Consider the following 25,051-nt stretch of genomic DNA (forward strand, 5'->3'; position numbering starts at 1 on the left):
CCTTAGTACTGTCTTCAAATGGTAAGATGACTAATGGAAGGGAGAGAAAATTCCTCTTAATTTTTTTTCTTATCCTAGATATCATCTTCCTTCCTTTTTCTTTCTCTCTGGGTGGGTTTTGTTGGAGGTAAAAGAAAGAATAATCTGTGAAAAGAAGCGGTATCAATTTGCAGACTTCTGCAGACTCTTTTGGTCAGATATAAAGGCAAGGATATGAATATACTTTTTCCTAAATAAAAGTGGCATTATTTTACATATGGCATGCTTCATAAGCCATTCTGATTAAGACACTGATTTCCCTTCAGTTTTGCAGAATGTAATTTCGAATTAAGAATCGACAAACACATTTGTGCAAAAGAAGCATATATTTTTGTGTACCAGAGGTTCAGCAGTACATAATTAAAAACTGCCCTCTTTTTTAGTTGGGAGATGAAAATTTTCACATGAAAATTTTCAACATGAAACATCAGAGGTTCTCTTTGGAAGTATTTCTATTCTTGGCATACCTGTACACAAATTTTCTAATTCTGAACCAACATTAGAAAATGAAATTGTTATACTTTGAAATAATACATAAAAATGCGATGGACTTTTTTACAACCTCTTCGGCCGAAGAGGTTGTAGAAAAAATGCTTTTAAAAGCCTCTGACGATCCCAGCTGAGTTGCCTGATCGTCAGAGGCTTTTTTTTCCCCCCTTTTAAAAGCAAAAAAAAAATGCTTTTAAAAGAAAACAAAAGCCTCTGACGATCAGGCAACTCAGCTGGGATCGTCAGAGGCTTTTAAAAGCATTTTTTCTACAACCTCTTCGGCTGAAGAAGTTGTAGAAAAAAATGGTTTTAAAAGTTTTTTTTTTTTTAAAAAAGTTGGCCACGCCCACTCAGTCACCTTACCCACCAGCACCAGCCACGCCCAGAGAACCAGTAGTAACAAATTTTACATTTCACCACTGGGTTGAGTGTATAATATAAATTAATAAGTCACGAAAATTGAATTTCCTTCCTAAATGAAGGCTAATATATTCTTAAAGTCAAAAATGTGTTTTTCTTAAAATGGGTATTCAGCAAGGATATATATCAGAAAATGTTTAATTTTCAATTTCTGGGTTATTTCAGAGGTAGAGAAATCCTCATCATGTCCCTCCCTCTGTCCAACAGCTTTTTACCCATTCCTCAAGCTCCATCTTCCCCTCTGAAAGGCCTCAGTTAAACTTTCAGCCATTCGTTTGCTCCGCTTTCTTCTCAATGGAATTTTGTCAGATCCTGCTGTTGGTTTTATTACGCCGTAAAAGGAAGGCGTAAACAAAAAATGACCCAACTCCAATAACAAATTAGAAACCTATAATTGCCAAGCCTTCTAAACATGCACTCAATCCACCAAGCATCTCAAGCTGTCCTAGCGCTACATTTGGGGCCAAACAAACATATATTTTTTTTCAGCTGTTTTGCTGCTTCAGCTGTTTCATTGCTTTGCTGACAGGCCAACAAAAATAGGATGTTAAGGCAGCCCCAGAAACTTATAAAACAAGACCGGATATTATAACACGAATATCTGCAAAAGTGAAAACAGTTTAGAAGTTTAGGTTCCACTGAAAATCTTTTGAGACTGAACTGGAACCAGAGATTTCCAGGCTCATAATCAACCTACTCAATCAGGGGTGGGTTCTACTTACCTTTACTACCAGTTTGCAACGCGGCCGTGCGCTTCTGCGCGTGCGCAGAAGCTTCCTGATGACATCGGGGTCGGTGGGTGGAGCCTCCCGCCGGTTTTACTACCGGTTCTTGTGAATTTCACCGCCATGTAACAGTCAACAAATGCCACCACCATTTTCCTAACAGCTGTCAATACAGGTAGGTAGTCCTTAACTTACGACCACAATTGAACCCAACATTTCTGTTGTTAAGTGAAACGTTTGTTAAGTGAGTTTTGTCCCATTTTACAACCTTTCTTGCCACAGTTGTTAAGTGAATGACTGCAGTTCTTAAGATATGAACACAGTTGTTAAGTGAACCTGGTCATAAATACGAGTCAGTTGCCAAGCATCCGAATTTTGATTACATGATCACAGGGATAACGCAACGGTCATAAATGTGAAAAGTGGTCATAAGTCACTTTTGTAACTTCGAACCATCGAAGTTCGAACCATCGCTGAACAATCTGTTTAGGACTACCTGTATACGAGATACGCATGCCTAGTTACAGGTAGCTCTTCACTTATGACCGTAATGGAGCTTGCCCATTATGATAGTAAATCGACTATCGTAAAACTGGTCACCCACGAAACTGATCTGATTTTATTATCTTTTTTACAGAGATTGTTAAGCAAAACCCACTTGATAAGCGATCCAACTGTTTGCTAGTGGCCAGTTTTACCCAAAACCGGAAATACATTCTAGTAGTTGTGATACTCATCCTATCATGAGGGGATCTTTTGGAAGATCTAAAGCTTCAGAAGCTGGAGCAGTCGTCTCGAACCCTTGGGCAAGCCTTGGGGCCTATGCTAGAGGACTAAGGGCCCTGAAGCATCTGAAACCCTGCTCCTAGGGCGTGATGGCGAACCTATGGCACGGGTGCCACAGGTGGCACACGGAGTCATATCAGTGGGCACGCAAGCATTGCCGTAGCTCAGCTCCAGCATGTAACTGTGTGTCAGCCAGCTGATTTTTGGGCCTTTTGGTCCCACCAGAAGTTGGGAAATGGGCTGTTTCCGGCCTCCGGAGGGCCTCCAGAGGGGTGGGGAAGGTCATTTTTGCCCTCCCAAGGCTCCTAGAAACCATCTGGCGCCTGGGGAGGGTGAAAAACAGACCTACCAGGCCCACCGGGCCATCACGTGCTAAAAGTGGGGAGGGGACGTGTGCACATGTGCAGGGGTGGGGTGCATTGAATTATGGGTGTGGGCACACACGTGGGTGACCTCCCCATGCTCCCCCCACTTTTGGCACGCGATGGCAAAAAGGTTAGCCATCACTGTCCTAGGGTGAGACCCTGGGAATGCCTTATGTGTTATAGGTGGAGGCCCTCTAACCAGATTGAAAATCCGGTAGGTGCCTTGGGTGAGTCTACCCTCCCTGACTGGCCAGTGAGGGGCGGGGGGTGATCTTAGGAAAATGATGGCGAATCTTTTCAGCACTGAGTGCCCAAACTGGAATGCGCGTGCATATGCCGGAGCGCCAGTAACCCGAAGACCATCTGGCTGGTGCGCACATGGCTGTTTTTGGGGCATTTTTTTGGCCGCTTTCAGGTCATTTTTAGGCCATTTTTCGGGCCTGAAACTGCTCAAAAAATGGCCCGAAAAACAGCCTGAAAGCAGCCCAAAAAACAGCCTGTTTTCGGGCTGTTTTTCGGGCTGTTTTCAGGCGCTCTGGCATCCGCAAAGAGCAGCTGGCCGGTACGCATCTGTGTGCCGTAAACCAGAAGAGGATCTGGCGACGGCGCACGTGCCCACAGAGAGCTCTGTGTGCCACCATCTGGCATGAGTGCCGTTAAGTTCACCATCACGGGCTTAGGAGGAAGGACGTGTGTGTGGCAGGGAGGAAGGTGGGAGTCCCGTTGAGAGTCTTGTTGGCGCAGCAGACTAAAGCACTGTTAAGTAACACCAGCTGCCTGCAACTACTGCAAGTTCAAATCTCACCAGGCTCAAGGTTGACTCAGCCTTCCATCCTTTCTAAAGTAGGTAAACTGAGGACCCAGTTTGTGGGGGCAATAAGCTGACTTTGTATAAAATATACAAAAGTATGAAGGCTATTGCTTAACGCATTGTAAGCCGCCCTGAGTCTCCGGAGAAGGGCGGCATATAAATCGAACAAACAAACAAACAAATAAATAAACTGAGAGCTTGAGCTATAGTGCCATACTCCCTTCCTCAACCATCTACCCTGAAGGCCTGAGGGGGTGAATAGATTGGTTGGAGGGGAATGGCAGCGACCTCTGCCCTGGTTTTCGACAAAAACATTGTAAAGCCGGTCATGTGACCGCAGGAGGCTGCAAATGGGCTGGCTGCCAAGCATTCAAAATGTGATCACGTGACACCGGGGAGGGGGGCGTGGAGGGCAGGGAGCCGCCACCGATTACTTCTGTGGATGTTTGTTGTAACTTTGAATGACTGTCAAGGCATTGTATATAAGTTGAAGACTAAAAAACAAAAAACACCACCGATACACAATTACGGGGGGGCGGGGGGTGGGGGCGGAGAGGGTGGGACTGCTATCTCTATTCTCTGCCTATTCTGCAGATGTCAAATTTGAATATTTTCGGCAAGCGAATAAAATTAGCAGTAGGTGGTCCCACTATCGCGGCCCACACAAAAAAAAAAGAAAAAAGAGGTTTTAATTAACCGAGAGCTCCGAAGCAGATTGCTGTGCAAATACTGGCAACCCTTCAAACGAGGGGGACGTGCAGCCGTTTCTTCACAATGAAAAAGTTTCTTAAGAGAGATTTTGATAAAAGATTTGCCTTCCTCCTTGCGGGGCCTGCAGTGGTCATGTTTATGTAAGCGAGGGATATAAATCTTTTCCCCCCCCCCCTCAAATGAGCCCCACTGTTCTCGAACCAGAGTGCTTGTTATAAACGGCCTGTTTCCGTTTTTTGCCTGCTCCGGCAACTAAGGCACGGCTTTGCCCTGGACAACACTGGAACTAATTTAATGTCTTCCAGGCTTCATCCTCGTCCCTCCCTTCTCCCAGCTTTTATGAGTAGTTTTTACACAGCGGATTACTGCTGACTTCGACGATGATTCATGTGAAAAGACGGGTTTGACTTGCTTGGCCATTGCAAAAAAAAAAATGATGCATCCCCAGCAAAAAAAAAATGTGTGGAGGTTGAAAGGAAAACCATCCTCGGGTGAAAACGCACACAAAATAATTATACGAGTGTCATGCAGAACTAAAATTTGTGGGTCTTGTGAGAAACTGAACAAGAGGTTTTGCAAATGGTTTTATTTACCCTTGGCAGCCGTTGTGTAACGCTCTACGCAACTCGATCTTATTTTCCTCTGCAAATGAATATAAGAGAATATACAACTACCTTAAATGACAATTTTCTGTATTGCTGGCGACTTCTGTTCCTGTGATCTGAACAGGGCAACTCCCCAAGCCAGCACAAGCTGGCACATCACGCACAGACGTGTAATGTAATGCAAGGTATGTCAAGAACAATACTTTTTTTTTCTTGCGTTCTTGTAACTTTCGCCCCATGAAAGACTTATTTTTCCTTTGTGCAAGTGAAGTATGTGTACTTGTTACGCAAACAAACAAACAAACAAAAAAAACCTCATTGGAAGATGACTGAATCCTTTGTCCTCCTTAAAAAGTAAAGGAGTCAGGAGATGGCAGTATTGCACCAAGTTGCTTACACGACAAAAGTTAAGCTCAAGGAAGGAAAAATATTCCTTTATATTAAATTTCTGCTGCAGCCTAATTTTCCAGACATAATAAACTTGACGTTAAATTTCAGAAGGAACACATTTTTTTTTTCTTGCTTTCATGAATTCTTTACTACCTAGTGTTAACCATAATGGGCGAAAGGCATTAGTCACTACTGGGTGACCAGTATGAGAATACACACACATACACACACAAACACAGACACAATTTTAATTTTAATTTTAATTTTAAATGGGGGATTTTAACTGTCGGGCCAAATTGCTTAATATAGTTTTAAGGTGTTTTTAAATTTTGTATTCTATGTTTTTTATCTATGGCTGTTCACCGCCCTGAGTCCTTCGGGAGAAGGGCGGTATATAAATTTAAATATTAAATTAAATTAAATTAAATTACAATCACATTCCTTCTGACTAATACCAGCCACACAGCAGTAAGGATCTGAAAATGATTTCTAGTATAGACACACGCAGATACACAAACACACGGCATATGCCATCACTCTGTTAAACACCACGAACGCCATCACTCTGTTAAACAAATAATTCCCTCAACACTGTCAAACTAGTTACTAAGTCTGCACTACTATTAATCTTCTCATCGTTCCCATCACCCATCTCTTTCCACTTATGACTATATGACTGTAACTTTGTTGCTTGGATCCTTACTATTTAAATTGATATTGTTTCCTGATTGCTTATTTGTACTCTATGACTATCATTAAATGTTGTACCTTATGATTCTTGATGAACGTATCTTTTCTTTTATGTACACTGAGCACGTATGCACCAAAGACACATTCCTTTTGTGTCCAATCACACTTAGCCAATAAAGAATTCTATTCTATTCTATTCTATTCTATTCTATTCTATTCTATTCTATTCTATTCTATTCTATTCTACTCTACTCTACTCTACTCTACTCTATTCTATTCTATTCTATTCCACTCCGTATTCTGTATTCTATTCCTATTCCTATTCCTATTCCATTCTACAAATGTAGCCTTAGAAATAAAATACGTCCTTTATAGGGGATGGAGAGAAACTTGCAAAAGATTTTGCACAGGCAAATATTTATAAGCGCCCCAATTTTCTTCCTCCCGGAGAGTTTCTTATGCTTTTACGTCCCTTGGCAGAAGTGTCAAGTGAGGAAAACGAATTGGCAGGAGCAAGCACTGCCATCACAAATGCTTTTCATTCCCTTTGAGAACGGGGGTGGGGGTGGGAAATATCCCTATTGCCACATCTTCCCGATAAGTAGAATCAGTCTAGTGATGGCTCTCCATAATGGACAAAGGGCATATGTTCTAGCAGAAACAAGTAATGCTTAGTTGTAACTTCTGAGGGGCTAATTGGTGATCTCTTCCTCAGTCTTGGATTCCGTTCATGGATTCCGTTCAACGTAGGGAGGCTGAAGGAGAATTAATGATTGTACTATGAACCCATAATATAAACCTAATTAAAGTTTGGTGAGCATCAACAGTTTAGAAGATAATTAAGGAGGAAAAAAGTTTTTTTTTTTTTTAAAAAAATGAAGTTGGGTCACTGTGTATAATTCAAAACAAAATGGGCATTCAATGATTGTGGGTATAATTCTCTGACAACAATGGTGGACAGACTATTGTCAGAGGAAAAACAGTATTTATCATTGCCAAGAAACTTTAGTCAATGCTGTTTTATTCAGTCCCATGGAATTAATGGAGGTAAAACAGAACTTTTGAGCAAATGTCATTTAATCACATGTAGCTGCAGGGCACTATGGTCACCAAAAAACGAACAAACAAACAAAATCAAAACCAAACTTTTGTTCAGGAACCGAAGGAGCCATAAATAGCACTTCTCCTATTTTGTATCCCAGCCATGCACAACTACATACATTACTAAAGGTAAAGGTTCCCCTCGCACATATGTGCTAGTTGTTCCCGACTCTAGGGGGCGGTGCTCATCTCCGTTTCAAAGCCGAAGAGCCAGCGCTATCTGAAGACGTCTCCGTGGTCATGTGGCCGGCATGACTCAACGCCAAAGGCGCACGGAACGCTGTTACCTTCCCACCAAAGGTGGTCCCTATTTTTCTACTTGCATTTTTTACGTGCTTTCGAACTGGCAGAAGCTGGGACAAGTAACGTGAGCTCACTCTGTTATGCGGCACTAGGGATTCAAACCGCTGAACTGCCGACCTTTCGATTGACAAGCTCAGCGTCTTAGCCACTGAGCCACTGCGTTCCTTTACATACATTAGTTGAAGGATTTAAATGAAGACCTTGGTTCCATGTCCTTGCAAGGATAGTAATGCAAAAGAGAGAGACAGTATTTGCAGCCATCTAGACGAGAGGGATCCATTCCCTCTTGACTCCCATTCGTGCCAAAAATGATGAATCATGGATTCTAAGTGATGTCCCAGACAGTGATCCCTGAACTGCCATTATCATAGTCATACTGCAATCGCTGATCGAGTGACATCATGAGCTGAAGATGCTCTTTGAACATCTTTTTTAAAAAACCTAATCAGCTGAAACTGAGTTATAGACACATACACGGAGGAAAAGATAAGAAGTTTTGCAATACTGGATGCTTCTCCCTTAAAACATTTTGTAGTGAAAACTGAATTTGATAGCGATTCAGAGCTCAAGGATCTGTTATTCCTTTGTAGTTCTACTCAACTTTTAGGGCAGGGGTCCCCAACCCCATTTATGGACTGGCACTGGGCCGCAGCATACCAGAAACTGGGCTGCACAAACAAATGAAGTCCCATTCATAGGATGCAGGCCACATGAAACCATGTCTCTTCCGGTCCACGGATAAATCTTGCTCCACAAAAGTTGGGAGCTTTAAGGGAAAAAAGTGTAACCTCTTCTTGTACAAACAGTTAGCTAAATGGAGCAAATCTTATTTATTTTATGACCAGAGAAACAGTTTATCTTAGGAGTAGTAGGATACAACCTAAGGCAATGATGGTGAATCTTTTCGGCACCAAGTGCCGAAAAGGGAGCGCATGCTCGTCTGGGCCGCAACCCAGAAGAGGAAAATGAAAATGAACTTCCATTAAGGAGAGGGAAGAGTCGGAATATTATAGAATGTGTAACAAATTATATGAATGGTTAGAAAAAAGGAATCAAAACAGTAATTCGGAATGTTAACTTAATTGGGTTAAAACTAGGAAGTGTAAATTACTGAATAGTGTTAACCCGACAATGATGGCTGTGTAAATAGATACCAATGTAAATATAAGTACGTAGATGAACAATTGAATAAAAATAGAGAATATATATACATGTTGATACAGTAAGCTGTACAATAATATATGATGTAATGTTATGTTTGTTATGTATTTTTAATGTGTTTTTGCTTTTGTTGTATTTTTCTTTATCTTGTTTTTAAAAGTCAAAAGTTTAATAAAAATTATTTTTTAAAAAAGGAAAGAAAATGAACTTCCAGTTTCCGTCTGGCATCTAGTCTTCTGGGTTTCTGGTGTGCATGCGCACACGATGATCAGCTGGCTGGCACGTATGCTCACGCAGGAAAACGGAAGACCAGCTCTTCCAGTATTTGTTTGTTTGTTTGTCATATTTCTATGCCTCCCGCTCTCCGAGGACTCTGGGCGGCTTACAACAATCGACAGTATACTAAATAGCATATTGCTGCCAACAATCTGGGTCCTCATTTTACCCACCTCGGAAGGATGGAAGGCTGAGTCAACCTTGAGCCGGTGAGATTTGATCCGCTGATCTGCTGAACTAGCAGTCAGCTGAAGTAGCTGCAGTACTGCACTCTAACCACTGCGCCACCTCGGCTCTTGTAGTGCTGCGTGTAAAAAGGCCAGCTGATTGTCGTGCAGGCATGCCCGCCAGAAACCTGGAAGAGGAACGGGCGATGCTGTACGTGCCAGTCGACATGGCTCTGTATGCCACTTCGGGCACGCGTGCCATAGGTTCGCCATCACGGATCTAAGGATTCCTTATGCTCTTTCCTACCTCTAATATTCAGACAAATCTCAGGCCATAAAATCTGTTCCTTTCACTTTTTTTTTTTTTAATTTGATTTATATGCCGCCCTTCTCCGGAGACTCAGGGCGGCTTACAATGCGCTAAACAATAGCCTTCATTCTTTTGTATATTTATACAAAGTCAGCTTATTGCCCCCACAACTGGGTCCTCAATTTACCTACCTTAGAAAAGATGGAAGGCTGAGTCAACCTTGAGCCTTGGTGAGATTTGAGCCTGCAGTAATTGCAGGCAGCTGGTCTTAATAACCAGCTTAATAACAGGGTGCCTTAGACCACTGTACTACCAAGGCTCTTACCCGTTTCACATTTTCAACGTTTAGACCTTGCTTTCTCTTTCAAATGTCTCGGCATCACATTACAACCCTCTGGAAACTGGCACAAACAAAATAAATACCTTTCTGATAAGGCCAACAAAAGTCCTAACGCTAAACTGTGGTTTGCTTCATACGTAAGAAGAAAAGAAGATACTTCTGTCCTTATAACCGAAAAGCCGTTATCTATATTACCTAGCTCAATTTCTGAGGAGTGTTTTTCCAAAGTACTTTGTGACATTTTGAATACGACATTCTGTTAAAAGCAATTTTTTTTTGCTGGGCAGTAGGGTCTGGCTATGACAACTCTATTTTTGGCTCAAGCTTTACTTTTCCAGTGATTCCACAGTCACCACGATCTCTCTCTCTCTGTGAAATTTATCTTCCTTTTTGAAAACGAAGAGTTTAGAATTATTGACGCGGGTGCGACTTCTTATGTAAAAAGCTCCATTTATGGAATGATCAAATCTTCTCCTCTTCCTTCTCCTTCTTTAATGTGGAAAAGTGTGAAAAATTTGCGTAAATAAACAAATGCCCTGCACCAGTGGTGAAATCCAAATTTTTTTAACTACCGGTTCTGTGGGCGTGGCTTGATGGGCATGGTGTGTCTTGGTGGGCGTGGCTTGGTGGGCATGGCAGGGGAGGGATACTGCAAAATCTCCATTCCCACCCCACTCTGGGGCCAGCCAGAGGTGGTATTTGCCGGTTCTCCAAACTGCTCAAAATTTCCGCTACTGGTTTCTCCAGAACCTGTCAGAATCTGCTGGATTTCACCCCTGCCCTGCACAATTTTAAGTACTGTGCTTATTCAATTATGTTCCAGGCAAATAACAGAACCAAAATAATGCAAAGCAACTACGTGCATCTCACAATATTGGTCAAAATGCCTTCTTTTCCTGCTGATGCTGCTCCTGCTAACAGTTTATATTCATAAGGAAGTTTTCTGGGACCCTGAATTTTTTTTTAGAGGCAGACTATTCAATTACCAAGCTGGACTTTTTTTTCTTCTTTTTCTTTAAGCCACACGCTTCCCTACTCTAGACTTGAAATAGCACCGCATCCTACTTCAGAACATAGAAAATTGCAAGCCTTACGGATCATATAATGCAATGTTTGACTAAAGAAAATGAATGTGTACACAAGGGATAATTACAATGCTGAATGGGAAAGCTGACTTCAGTTGCAATTCCTGGCCTATTAAAAAAAAATTGAAACATAATGGGTCTAAATCCAGAGACAGATGTTTAGGAAAGGATTTGGTACTACTCTTTTCTTTTTGTTTATTTTTCTTCAGTTTTAAATGCGAGAACACTATCGTTGGGTTGTTTTAACTGTTTATGCAGTACTGTGTGTTTATGTTTGTTCAAATAAAATTATAAACAGAATACTCATACTTCAGACACCATTAGCATGGTCCAGCCCAGGGGTCTGCAACATTAAATACTCGAAGAGCCATTTGGACCTGTTTCCCACAGAAAAGAAAACACCGGGAGCTACAAAACCTGGGTGGGTGTGGCCAACTCGATGTCATTCACTTCCACAAGTCACATGATCCCTGCTTAGCCACGCCTACCCAGCTGGTCATTAGGGCAGAGAACCAGTTGTTAAAAAACACCGGGAACCACAAAATCCTTTTGACATATCTCTCTCTCCCCTCCCTCCCTCCCTCTTTCTGTATCTCTATCTCTATCTCTCTCCCCCTCTCTCTGTATCTCTCTGTCTCTGTCTCTGCCCTGGCCGCTTCTCCATCCCCCGCCATCGCCTTTACCTTCTCAGGCCAGGCGAGGAATGACTGGGAGGGGAGGGCAAGGGGGGGGCACCCACTGGTGGGATCACCTGACAGGGAGCCACAGCAGAGGGCCCAAAGAGCAGCATGCGGCTCTTGAGCCGCAAGTTGCTGACCCCTGGTCCAGCCCAAATCAGGCCACCTAATTCTATGCATGGATTTTGGAAAAAAAGCTCTCTTAAGTTCCAAAATTTATTTATTTTATTTTATTTTATTTTATTTTATTTTATTTTATTTTATTTTATTTTATTTTATTTTATTATTTTATTTTATTTTATTTTATTTTATTTTATTTTATTTTATTTTATTTTATTTTATTTTATTTTATTTTATTTATTTATTTATTTGGCTTGTATGCCGCCCTCTCTCCAAAGGACTCAGGGCGGCTCACAACAATAAATGCACAAATTCAATTATAAAATATAACAAATATAAAAACCCGTTAAAATCACATTTAAAACCCCTTCAGTCCAATCCGGCCAGGCCAAATAGCCATATTTTAAGATCACGGCGGAAGGAGCGAAGGTCAGGAGCCACCCGGAGCTCCAGGAGGAGCTGATTCCACAGAGTAGGCGCGCCCACAGAGAAGGCCCGCTCCCTGGGAGTCACCAGTCGACACTCTCTGGCCGACGGGACCCCAAGGAGGCCCTCTCTGTGAGAACGCACCGGGCGATGGGGAGCCGTTGTTGGCCGCAGATGGTCCGCCAGGTATGCTGGGCCTAAGCCATGTAGGGCTTTATAGGTAATTACCAGCACCTTGAATACCAGCACCTTAAATACTTAATATAGAATTGCAGGCTGAGTTGGATGGATTTTAGCAGTAGGGATTTAAGTACAAGCTTAACTCTCCCACTGAGTTTAACTGGACTTCAAAGAGATTTACCTAGATGAGATCGGATCCAGTGGTTGTTGTTTTTTTTAAATGCCAAAGGTCTTTTGGAAGAAAACTTGGGGCCTGGATAGCGTCTTGATGATAGATTGTCCCTCGAAGTATATTTTTATGTGGCAATTTGAAATCAGACCTGGACCAGCCTGTTCTCACTATATTGGTAGAGTCTTTTACTTTGTTATTTATTAATTAGATCTTTAAGTCTTTGTAATTCACAGGATCAATTTGAGGAGACGCGAAAAGAAGGAAATAAAAATACAATGCCGCATAGTCGGCATGATCCTGATGGCCTACAAAGGGCACCCATAACTTCTTATGCTGCAGCTTCCCCAAGATGTTCAAGGGCAACCCCATGTGCAGCACACTGCAGTAGCCTAGACAGGAGGAGGTGAGTAATCATTATGAATGTTGCCGTGGAAGGGGCTTTGGCTGAACCTCTTTTCTGCTGCAACAAACATCTAGAAACAGCTATGGTGGAAGGAAGAAAAACAAGGTAACACCATGCTTCCCACAGCCAAACCTTGAAGCTGGAGCATGAAGATATCACAGTCAATGCTATCAAAAGCCACTAAGAGACCAGCTCCGATATACAGTATGCATTCCCTCTGTCCCAGTCCTACCAGAGGACATCTAAAATTTGATCAATGTTGGGGAAAAATCAATACTTACCGATAGATTTGAAAATAATATATAAAATTAATGAGTGTGCGGAATCGGATAGATTAACTAGATTGATGAATGGTAAAAAAGATTCAGAATTTTATAACAGTTGGAAAGTATGGTACGATTGGGTCCAGAAAAGGTGGGATAGAATAGATATATGATGATGTATATATATATGATGGCAAATATGTATGTATAATGGAATGACTTTATACTTATGGACAATGTAATCACATTATACCATGGTGGCAGGATTGTATATTTTATTTGTGTATTGGTGTATAGAATATATTAATAAAAATTAAAAAAAAAATTGATCAATGTTGTATCATGTTGTTTGTGTGAAACTTGTCTGGAAGGAGTCCAGATAACCCGTTACATCCTGGATCCTCTCTACATGTAGCCCTCACTTAACAGCCATCTGTTTAGCTCCTATCCTATCCTATCTTATCCTATCCATCTTCTCCTCTCCTCTCCTCTCCTCTCCTGTCCTCTCCTCTCCCCTTCTATACTCTTCTCTCCTCTTCTCTTCTCCTCTCCACTTCCCTTCAATACTCTCCTCTCCTCTTCTCTTCTATACTCTACTCTACTCTACACTTCTCTTCTCCTCTTCCCTTCTATACTCTACTCTACTCTACTCTACCCAACCTAATCTAAGTCTAATTCATTTGAAGTTATGATGACACTGAAAAAAAGTGACTAAAGACCAATCCCTGCACTTAAGACAGCTGAGGTGTCCCCACGGATACATGTCTATGATTCAGGCTATTGGCAAATATTGTGCATTTACGATGGTCATGTCATCCTACAGTCATGTGATTACCATCTGTGACTTTTCCAGTCAGCTTCTGACTAACAAAGTCCGTGGGAAAGCCAGCAGGGAAGGTAACGAGTCGCTTAACAACCACGGTGATTCACTTAACGATCATGGTCCAAAAGATAAAACTGGGTATAGTCACACGACGCCTCACTTAATGATTGCACGGCTTAAACAATACATTTCCTGGTCTCTATTGTGGCTCTTAAGTTGATCGTCTTCTCAACAGATTTCCTCCAAAAGATACTTACACCAGACTGAGCTCCACTTGTCTACAAAGGGCCTGCAGAACCAGAATCTAACCTAGAATGAATCCGAGCGATTTTACCTCACAGATACAGCAGCCTTGTAAATTTTCCTCCAGTCCCCTAGAATGGATTTGGCTTTGCTATTGCCGCAAAAGAGGAGGATATTACGAAATGATCTGACTCGTGTCTGACCAGTCCTTGTTTTTATTCCAGATTTTTCTGGAGCCCCTCAAAAAAAAACAAAAAACCTACCGAGATCTCTGGGATCTACCGAACGAAAGAGCCCTTCTCGCCACAGGGCAATTCAGGCCACGGTATCCCCTTTAGTCCCGACCAGGGGTCGGCAACCTTAAATACTCAAAGAGCCACAAAGGTCCTAACTGGAAGCCCCCGTTCAATTCTGGAGCCGACCGGAAGTCCAGTTCCCCCACCATAGAGTCTCCTCCTAGCGCAGCCTCCTTTTTCCTCTGCCGGCTGGAAGTCGGTTCCCCCACCATAGAGTCTCCTCCTAGCGCGGCCTCCTTTTTCCTCTGCTGACTGGAAGTCAGTTCCCCCACCATAGAGTCTCCTCCTAGCGTGGCGTCCTTTTTCCTCTGCTGACTGGAAGTCGGTTCCCCCACCATAGAGTCTCCTCCTAGCGCGGTGTCCTTTTTCCTCTGCCGACTGGAAGTCAGTTCGTCCACCATAGAGTCTCCTCCTAGCGCGGCGTCCTTTTTCCTCTACCTGTCCTAACTGAAAGCCCTATCAATTGTGGAGCCGACCAGCAACAGGGAGCCGCAGCAGAGGGATGAAAGAGCCACATGCGGCTCCAGAGCCGCGGGTTGCTGACCCCTGGTCCAGACAGTGACAAGGACTCCAGGCAAACCACACACCTCAGAGTGTTCAGAATAGCCCCGGTCATCATTTGTTCTTCTGCAGTGTGTGCCAATTGCAGCAAAACTATTTTCCCTCCCGAAAGTGCTACAGCTCTGCAAAACCTCACTATAATTTTAACTTTTAACTTTTAACTTTGAGGTAGGCAGCTCAAGTCATCTCCGTTTTGCTTTTTAATTAATCACTTACCAACACATAAGGAGTAAAATAAGAAAGCAGCATAAGCAATGTCTACTCCTAAAAAATAGCTACAAAGTTCAGCTTATACGGTACCTGTACAAATAGCCGCTCAAAAGCTAAAAAGTTGTCCCATTTGGCATTCTGAGGGTCTTTTAGGGTCTGCACAACAGCCAGTGCGATCTGCAGAAGCCCACAATGGTTTTCAAGAGCGTCAAATTTCTTTTTGAAGAGCTGGATATACGAGTGAAGCTGTTCTGGGGTGACTCTCCCTGTGGTGCAGGGGAAAAAATATATATATATATTTATATATTGCAGTCGTTCTCAAGAGCATAGGAGTAAAGCAAATGGAAAATGTAACCCATGTCCAAATATATTTACACAATATTTTTCATGCAGAAAATAATATTTTTCATTTGTTCAATATAAGATCCCCCCCCACACACACACACTCATGTCAAGAGCCTTGGTGGCGCAGCAGATTAAAGTGCTGTTAAGTAGCACCATGATGATATTTATTTATTTATTTATTGGTTCAATTTATTTGCCGCCTCTCCGGAGATTCAGGGCGTCTTACAGCTGCCTGCAATTACTGCAAGCTCAAATCTCACCAGGCTCAAGGTTGACTCAGCCTTCTATCCTTCCGAGGTAGGAAAAATGAGGACCTGGATTGTGGGGCAATAAGCTGACTTTGTATAAAAAAGAACACTGCCTGGGGCGGGGGGGGGGGGGGGAGGCGAAAGCCCTACTAAGCAGGTATATACAAAAGTATGAAGGCTATTGCTTAATGCATTGTAAGCCGCCCTGAGTCTCCGGAGAAGGGCGGCAAATAAATCAAATCTATCTATCTATCTATCTATCTATCTATCTATCTATCTATCTATCTATCTATCTATCTATCTATCTATCTCATCATGGCTTTCTTGTCACGCTATAACAACTTCATTCCTTAATAATTATCAAATGACCTTTGATAAGGAAGGAAGGAAGGAAGGAAGGAAGGAAGGAAGGAAGGAAGGAAGGAAGGAAGGGGAATCAATCAGGTGGACATGACGTGATCTGTAGATGGTTCTATCCAGATTAGAAGCTGCAAAGGAAGGAAGGAAGGAAGGAAGGAAGGAAGGAAGGAAAGAAAGGAAGGAAGGAAGGAAGGAAGGAAGGAAGGAAGGAAGGAAGGAAGGAAGGAAGGAAGAGGAATCAATCAGCTGGACAAGACGTGGTCTGTAGATGGTTCTATCCAGATTAGAAGCTGCAAAGGAAGGAAAGAAGGAAGGAAGGAAGGAAGGAAGGAAGGAAGGAAGGAAGGAAGGAAGGAAGGGGAATCAATCAGGTGGACATGACGTGGTCTGTAGATGGTTCTATGCAGATTAGAAGCTAGGAAGGAAGGAAGGAAGGAAGGAAGGAAGGAAGGAAGGAAGGAAGGAAGGAAGGAAGGAAGGAAGGAAGGAAGGAAGGAAGGAAGGAAGACATATATTAATATAGGCCAACAGCAGAAAGCTGTGAGTTCATTACTAAGTGATGATTCTCAAGGACAACAGAAGGATGAACTCTTTAAAAAACTGCTTTTGGTGTCCCAAAATGAATAAAGCCAGAGCCATATTATAGTTGGTTTGTTTCTTGATATTTTATTGCCTTTTATTTTGCTTAAATATTATCCAAAATCTTAAAAAGTTCATTTTGTTCCGGCAGGCCAACTAGGAAAAGTTAATAAGATTTCAAGGAACAAAATGTCTTGATCGTCATGGCTTACACATTTCTATTGCCTAAATTAAAGACAAGGGTGTGCGCTCTTCTACTTAATTAAGTTAAAGTTTATTTACTATACAATTTTGTCTAATTAACAAGTAACCAACCTGCCTACATAAGGAAAACCTTTGAAATGATTTCATTTATGAATTGCAAACCTCTAGCCCCTCGAGGAGTCTCTGGAGGCTGGGGACAGCAAAAAATGTCACTTCCTGTCCAACCGGAAGTTGGGAAACGGGCCGTTTCTGGTCTCTGAAGGGCCTCCGGGGGGGTGGGAAAGGCCATTTTCGCCCTCCCCAGACTCCTAGAGAGGCTCTGGAGCCGGTTGAGAAAGAAAAACGGGCCTACCGGGCCATCGCGTGCCATGAGCGGGGGGGGGGTCACACGTGCATGCGCAGGGGGGCATAGAATTATGGGTGTGGGCACGTGCGCGTGCGACCCCCCCGGCCCCCCCTTCTGGCATGCAATGGCAAAAAGGCTAGCCATCACCGGCATAGGCAAATCTAGTGCACCAGTTGCATCCTTTCCTGGGTGCTCTTCAGACTGTCACTCATGCCTGGTTGCATCACAAATGGACTATTGTACTATGCCAGGGGTGTCAAACTCAATTTCATTGAGGGCTGCATTAGAACTGTGGTTGACCTTGGGGGGGGGGCATGGCGGTGGCCAGCTTGGTGGGAGTGGCCAGCTTGATGCCACTCCCCAAACTGCTGGCATGTTTCCTCTTTGCACTGGGTAGACCGGGCCGAAGCCATGCTGGCCCGATGTTTCCTCTTCGCATTGGGTAGACTGGGCTGAAGTGAGGTGGACCGGCCCCTTACATTTTTCAGGACAGCCCCGCGGTCCAGATCCAACCACATTGTGGGCCTTGTGTTTGACAAGGCAGTTAATTGGGCTACTCTTCAAGATCATTTGGAAGCAGGGGTGAAATCCAACAGGTTCTGACAGGTTCTGGAGAACCGGTAGCGGGAATTTTGAGCAGTTCGGAGAACCGGTAGCGGAAATTTTGAGTAGTTTGGAGAACCGGCAAATACCACCTCTGGCTGGCCTCAGAGTGGAGTGGGAATGGAGATTTTGCTTCCTTCCCCCAGGACTGGGGAGGAAATGGGGATTTTTCAGTATCCTTCCCCTGGAGTGGGGTGGGAATGGAGATTTTTCAGTATCCTTCCCCTGCCACGCCCACCAAGCCATGCCCACAGAACTGGTAGTAAAAAAATTTGGATTTCACCACTGCTTGGAAGGTATATGTAGATGACCAGACTAATCCAGAAGGAGAGAGGAGAGGTCAAACACATCATCAGTTATGAATCTCTTCACACCTACAAGAGATTCAAGTCTAATCGACCTTGAATTCCTGTGACTCTTATCTACCACCAATTTACTTGGGCCAGTAAGCTTGCAATAAATCTTGAACTGCCTGGATTTCTTCATTTCCTTAGCGCTTGATGGCCTAGTAGTCAAGAATGCAGTTGTGTGAGCAGTAGGTGTGCCTGCTTTATTATGTTCCTGTGAACTATTGTTTATCAGCAATCTTGCAGGTACAGTTCAAAATGCTGGTTATCTCCTATAAACCCTCTATGGCACAAGTCCAATTGATTTTTATTTTTTTTTTAATTTTTTTTTATTAATTTAATTTGTATACTGCCCTTCTCCCAGAAGGGACTCAGGGCGGTGAACAGCCAAAATTAAAATACATGCAATACAAAAGTTAAGATAATTAAAAGAGATTAAATCAATCAGCCTCCCAATTTAAAACCCCAAATCTATAAAATTTAAAAATCCCATTAAAAATCCTTTAGGCTAGGCCGGCTTGCTGGAATAAGTAAGTCTTCAGGGCCTTACGGAAAGTACGGAGGTCCGGGATCAGTCGTATTCCAGGAGGTAGCTCATTCCACAGGGCGGGTGCCCCCACAGAGAAGGCTCTCCCCCTGGGGGCTGCCAGCCAACATTGCTTGACCGACGGCACCCTGAGGAGGCCCTCTCTGTGAGAGCATATTGGCCGGTGGGAGGTTATCGATAGCAGCAGGCGATCTCTAAGGTACCCTGGCCCTAAGCCATGGAGCGCTTTAAAGATGAAAACCAACACCTTAAAGTGTACCCGGAAGACCACTGGGAGCCACTGCAGCTCGTGCAGAGAGGTGTTACATGGGAGCGCCACGTCGCTCCCATAATCACCTGAGCGGCCGCATTCTGGACCAGTTGGAGCCTCCAGGTGCTCCTCAAGGGGAACCCCATGTAGAAAGCATTGCAGCAGTCCAGGCGAGACGTGACGAGGGCATGGGTGACTGTGCATAAGGAGTCCCGATCCAGAAAGGGGCGCAACTGGCGAACCTGATAAAAAGCCCCCCTGGCCACGGCCGTCATATGCTCTTCTAAAGACAGCCATGTGTCCAGGAGGACACCCAAGTTGCGAGCCCCCTCTGTGGGGGTCAATGACTCGCCCCCAATAGCCAGCGATAGCACCAGCTGGCTATATCGGGACGCCGGCATCCACAGCCACTCATTCTTTGAGGGACCACCTGTCTCCAGCTGTCCCATGAGATTGCAGAATGGGCATGCTTTGAGCCCCATCGGTTAAACAATGATGCCTAGCAGGAGCCGAGGAGTATACTTGGCTATAGTGCCTGCCCTCTGGAATGATAGTCCCCCAAAGATTTCGATGGTTCCCACCCTGATGATATTCAGGAAGCTATTGAAGATCTGGTTATTCTCCTAGGCTCGGGTGTGGCCTTGAAGATGGAGCCATGTTGAATAAGGAAGGATTGTTTATTACTCTATGTCTGACTCAAGTCACTTAAGATTTTTTCAGTATTGTACAACTGCCAAGACCAAGGCTTGGTGGGCGTGGCATGGATTTGTGGGCGTGACTTGGTGGGCGTGGCAGGGGAAGGATACTGTAAAATCTCCATTCCCTCCCCAATCCAGGGGAAGGATACTGCAAAATCCCCATTTCCTCCCAATCATCTGGGACTTGGGAGGCAGAGAATAGATGGGGGCGGGGCCAGTCAGAATTTTTACTACCGGTTCTCCGAACTACTCAAAATTTCCCCTACCGGTTCTCCAGAACTGGTCAGAACCTGCTGAAACCCACCTCTGGTTAAAGTGACAACATTTATTTCGCTCTCAAAATTCAATCTCACAAAGAAATGCCTCAATGGGGTTTGTGTAATGTTCAAACTTATGATTTATGTAGGTTAATAAAATCAATAAAAATTATTTTTTTAAAAAAAGAATGTTCAAACTAAATTTCCGATATCGATTTCCCCCATGATGGATGTGGTACAGAGATAACTGGATTCCAACTCAAACATTCAAAACTGTTGGGAATATGAGGCTCGTATAAATGTTTCCTAGGTCCTCCTTTCACAAAGTCCAAAGATGGTCACATTTTGTTCCTTTCTCCAATCTTGGATGTTCTTTCATGTTCCCAACAAAGTTCAAAAACACCTTATCTCCATAAATCTGTTCTTTCCTTTGAAGTTCTTTCTCCCTCCTCCCTCCCTATGTACTTACTGTTTAAGGGATTTACAGTAGCTTTACTCCTGCCTCTCGAATAAAGGCTGCTGTACCAGTATATTGTTACTGTAGGCTAAATCTGCCTTGTGCCTTTTAATGAGCTCCTTTAGCCTTTGGTGTTTCATTCCGCATAGTTTACTAAGGAGGAAACTAAGGAGGCCCTTTTCCATTAGTGGAGGAGAAAGGAGCATTTGTTTCTCCTGGTGTTTCAGCTTTTATCATTCAGCATGCTAATAAAGAGACATAATTTTTTTTTTTTTTTTTAATTTGATTTATATGCCGCCCTTCTCCGAAGACTCAGGGCGGCTTACAATGTGCTCAGCAATAGCCTTCATCCTTTTGTATATTTATACAAAGTCAGCTTATTGCCCCCACAAACTGGGTCCTCATTTCACCTACCTTAGAAAGGATGGAAGGCTGAGTCAACCTTGAGCCTTGGCGAGATTCGAACCCTGCAGTAATTGCAGGCAGCTGGTCTTAATAAGCTTAATAACAGGGTGCCTTAAACCCCTGTAGTACCAAGGCTCTTAAAGAGATTCAGGCTCCCTTCCGATTTACTGTCCTCTGTTAAAACTGCCAAGCAAGGCAGGCTACTTCTGAAGTCAAACCATGGCATTGATGACAAGGCATCTTTGGTTGCTCAATAATATGCTAATAGCAAAGATTCAAGCAAAAGCATTATGAAGCTTCACTCCCAAGATGCTTTCCATACATCTGATCACTAAAATAGGACCTGAAGAAAGGAAGGGCTGACCAAGTTACACCGGGAAAAAAAAATAAATCTTTTTTTTTAGGAATCTTCTTCTCATCTTCTCATCTTCCTCACCTCTCATCTTTCCTACTACCTTCTCCTATTGGTATGTTACGATTTATAAATTCGTAAATATGAGCCAGTTGCCAAGCACCCAAATTTTGTTCAGGTGAGCATGGGGATGCTGCAACGGTCATAAGTGTGAAAAAGAGTCATGTCACGGTGCCATTGTAACTTTAACGGGTCTGTTGTAAGTCGAGAACTACCTGTACATATAATCTTCTTTATGTGTTAGAAAAAAAGTATGGAAACGTTGCTCTCTCTCTCTAATCTTCTGGGACATGGGCAGGAAGCGATCGTGTGGTGTTCTGAGAAGATCTACAGAAATAGGATATGTGAAGGCTTTTTATTCCCTCTTCGTCCATACATTGCTCTAAAAATAGAGCCCCCCCCCCTCCATTTCTTCCATCTGTAGGTAAGGACATACATTTCCATGTCTCTAGATCAGGGGATATCGGTGCAATTCTCACAGAGAACAGACTGTTTCCTGGCAATTTGACTTCAAGGTTTTACAATATTAAAAATAATGATTAATAATAATCTGCTAAACAAATAATTCCCTCAACACTGCCAAACTATTTACTAAGTTTGCACTGCTATTAATCTTCTCATCGTTCCCACCACCCATCTCCTTCCACTTATGACTGTATGACTGTAATTTTGTTGCCTGTATCCTTACAATTTATATTGATATTGTTTCCTGATTGCTTATTTATACCCTATGGCTATCATTAAGTGTTGTACCTTATGATTCTTGATGAACATATCTTTTCTTTTTATGTACTCTGAGAACGTATGCACCACGACAAATTCCTTGTGCGTCCAATCACACTTGGCCAATAAAAAATTCTATTCTATTCTATTCTATTCTATTCTATTCTATTCTATTCTATTCTATTCTATTCTATTCTATTCTATTCTATTCTATTCTATTCTATTCTATGATTTGCAGTGTCATGCAAAAGTTTGATTATTTTAATAGGGGTGGGGAGGTGTCCGGGGCCAGAAATATTAAGTAGCCCAAAACATAAAAGAATCCCATTCCTACACAAACATGACATCCAATTAGCTCTTTTCCAATTTCATGCTCCTACAATACTGGAGATAGGGAACAAAGAAATCAACCTGAAATATTATGAACATCGCTATGGGAAATTGTATGTACAAATGTCTTTCAAGAAAACTCCAATGATTTAGGACCAAATATCTTATCACTCTGCTGAACAACTAATTCCCACAACACTGTCAAACTATTTAGTAAGACTGTATTAATATTATTATTCTCATCTTTCCTATTACCTATCTCCTTTTCTACTTATGACTATAACTTTGTTGCTTGTATCTTTACAATTTATATTGTTTTATTTAGTTTCCTAGTACGATTTGGGTTGATTCTATCACTAAGTGTTGTATCTTATGATTTGTAATGAATGTATTTTTATGATGACTATGATCATGATTTATCACTTATAGCTTTTATGTACATTGAGAGCTTATACACTGAAGACTAATTCCTTGTGTGTCTAATCACATTTGGCCAATAAAGAATTCTGTTCTGTTCTGTTCTGTTCTGTTCTGTTCTGTTCTGCTCTGTTCTGTTGTTCTGTTGTTCTGTTCTGTTCTGTTCTGTTCTGTTCTGTTCTGTTCTATTCTATTCTATTCTATTCTATTCTATTCTATTCTATTCTATTCTATTCTATTCTATTCTACTCTACTCTACTCTACTCTACTCTACTCTACTCTACTCTACTCTACTCTACTCTATTCTACATCCCAGGTAAAAGATTCATTAATACAATTTCTGATACATTTATTTCAGCATATTATTAATCATGCAGTTTAATGCAATTGTGTAACTATTCTAATTGCATTACAAAAAATAAAACAGATAGTTGACCGCATGTCTGCGGAATCCTGTTGTGACCTAGGCTTCCTGAGTCATTAAAGCACACAAGTAGTCCCAAAAACCTCTTTTATTGCAACAGCTGTGAATTACGTTCATTCACAGCTGAGTCCCAATTAGTTGCAAAAAGTCCTTTGGGAGAGGTCCTTCGGAATAATCACCAACCTTTATCTCCCTTGACACCCTGCCTACTTGGCAAAGCCACACGGAGTCCAGAATCAAACAGAGATGCCGACTGGGAACAGAATTAACAATGTTGCTTTCCTGCAAAGGGCCCAGGTGTCTTTGCTCCTCTTTTAAGACTTATGGGAGTGGCCAATCATCTCCTGGCCTTACTCCCTAGTTGTCCCTTTTGTTTTAACTGTTCTTACCTTCTGGCAGCTCTGTGCATGCGTGCACTAGGAACAGGCTTCTCCTGTTCCTCTGCCTCTCTGATGTCTGACTCTGGAGGCTCCGGAGTCCACGCATAACTCCCAGATGGCCCTGGCCCCATCTCTGCCTCCGACTCAGAGCCCTCGTCTGAACCCTCCCCAGACTCCAGGACTGGCCCATGTTCCTCCCCAGACTCCTCACTGTCCGACTCTGCTGCCAGCTCCGCAGGCTGCTGGCGGACCACAACAAATCCACAGAAATGGTCTCCATGTAGCAAAGGCATTAAAACCCTAATCACTTCAGAAAATTTAGCTTCCTGTCCAATGAGAATAATCCCAACTTATCAAATGAATAATCATTAGGAAGTCATGCCACTTCTAGTGCATTCGCAGTAGAGTTAGATAATGGCGTATGGGCTCACCCATGCTCATCTTGATTGGCAAGTTTTCTCGGCTTGCAGCTTCCACAAGGTGTCTTCTAACTTCCATCAAACCTTCCTTCTGTTTTAGATTCATTAAGGACTCCCACAGAGTTCTAGCAGCTGGTTCTCTGTTCACAAAAGGAAAATTGAGAGTTTAGACTAGCATCTGTTAAAATCGAACAGGTTTGTCCTAGCTTAGTGATGCCCATATTGCAGAATGCCAATATATTTTAAAGTGCAGAAATATTGTTCAACTTTTAAAATAACAGCTGCCCCGTTTTTGTTGATAAGACTCTAGGAATTAACAACATATTATAAGCATGGCTTTACTACAAACTGAGCGTTTTGTAACAGCAACTGAAGCCCAAGGTCCGGTTGAAAAACCAATGCTGGTAGTCCTCGAGGTACGACCACAATTGAGCTCAAAATGTATGTTGCTAAGTGAAACATTTGTTAAGTGAGTTTGTCCCATTTTACGATTTTTCTTGCCACAGTTGTTAAGTGAATTACTGCATTTGTTAAGTTAGTAACGTGGTTGTTAAGTGAATCTGACTGGGTAGGCGTGGCCAACTTTTTTTTTTTTTTTACTTTTAAAACCATTTTTTTTGCAACCTCTTCAGCTGAAGAGGTTGTAAAAAAAAAATGCTTTTAAAAGCCTCTGGCGATCCCAGCTGAGTTGCCTGATCGGCAGAGGCTTCTTTTCTTTTAAAAACCTCTGACGATCCCAGCTGAGCTGCGTGATCATCAGAGGCTTTTTTTTTTTACTTTTAAAAGCATTTTTTCGGCCGAAGAGGTTGTAGAAAAAAAATGCTTTAAAAAAAAAAGCCTCTGATGATCATGCGGTTCAGCTGGGCATGGGGGGGGACCAGGGATTTTTGCTACCGGTTCTCTGAACCACCCGCCCCATCGCTATCGGATCGGGCGATCCGGTCCGAACCGGGAGCATTTCACCCCTGATATTTTCCTAATTTATATTGTGCCAACATTTCTAGGAACTTTCTTAAGGATTCTGATTTGAAAAGTGAAAATACACCAGAACGCCATTTCCAAGCATATGTGCTGCTTGGAGACATAAACATTACATTGTGAGGATTAGAGCCAAGATCTTTCTAAGGCACCTTTTTGGAAGAGTGAAAAACT

The 25,051-nt window shown here is 42.6% G+C and overlaps 1 protein-coding gene across 3 annotated transcripts in view; it reads right to left on the reverse strand.

Moving 5' to 3' along the window:
* The window catches only part of SCFD2 (sec1 family domain containing 2), a 223,923-nt gene that overhangs the window by 171,476 nt on the left and 27,396 nt on the right, over positions 1–25,051 (reverse strand). For all 3 annotated transcript variants that reach the window (XM_087875321.1, XM_087875322.1, XM_087875320.1), the window contains exons 3-4: positions 23,912–24,039; positions 15,239–15,414 (exon numbers count right to left, since the gene is read on the reverse strand). In XM_087875321.1, coding sequence (XP_087731447.1) covers positions 15,239–15,414; positions 23,912–24,039 — 304 coding nt within the window. The remainder of the gene's footprint in view (positions 1–15,238; positions 15,415–23,911; positions 24,040–25,051) is intronic.

The sequence above is a fragment of the Pantherophis guttatus genome, chromosome 8 (assembly GCF_059756535.1).
Source record: "Pantherophis guttatus breed Tessera chromosome 8, ASM5975653v1, whole genome shotgun sequence".
In the NCBI taxonomy this organism is placed as follows: domain Eukaryota; kingdom Metazoa; phylum Chordata; class Lepidosauria; order Squamata; family Colubridae; genus Pantherophis; species Pantherophis guttatus.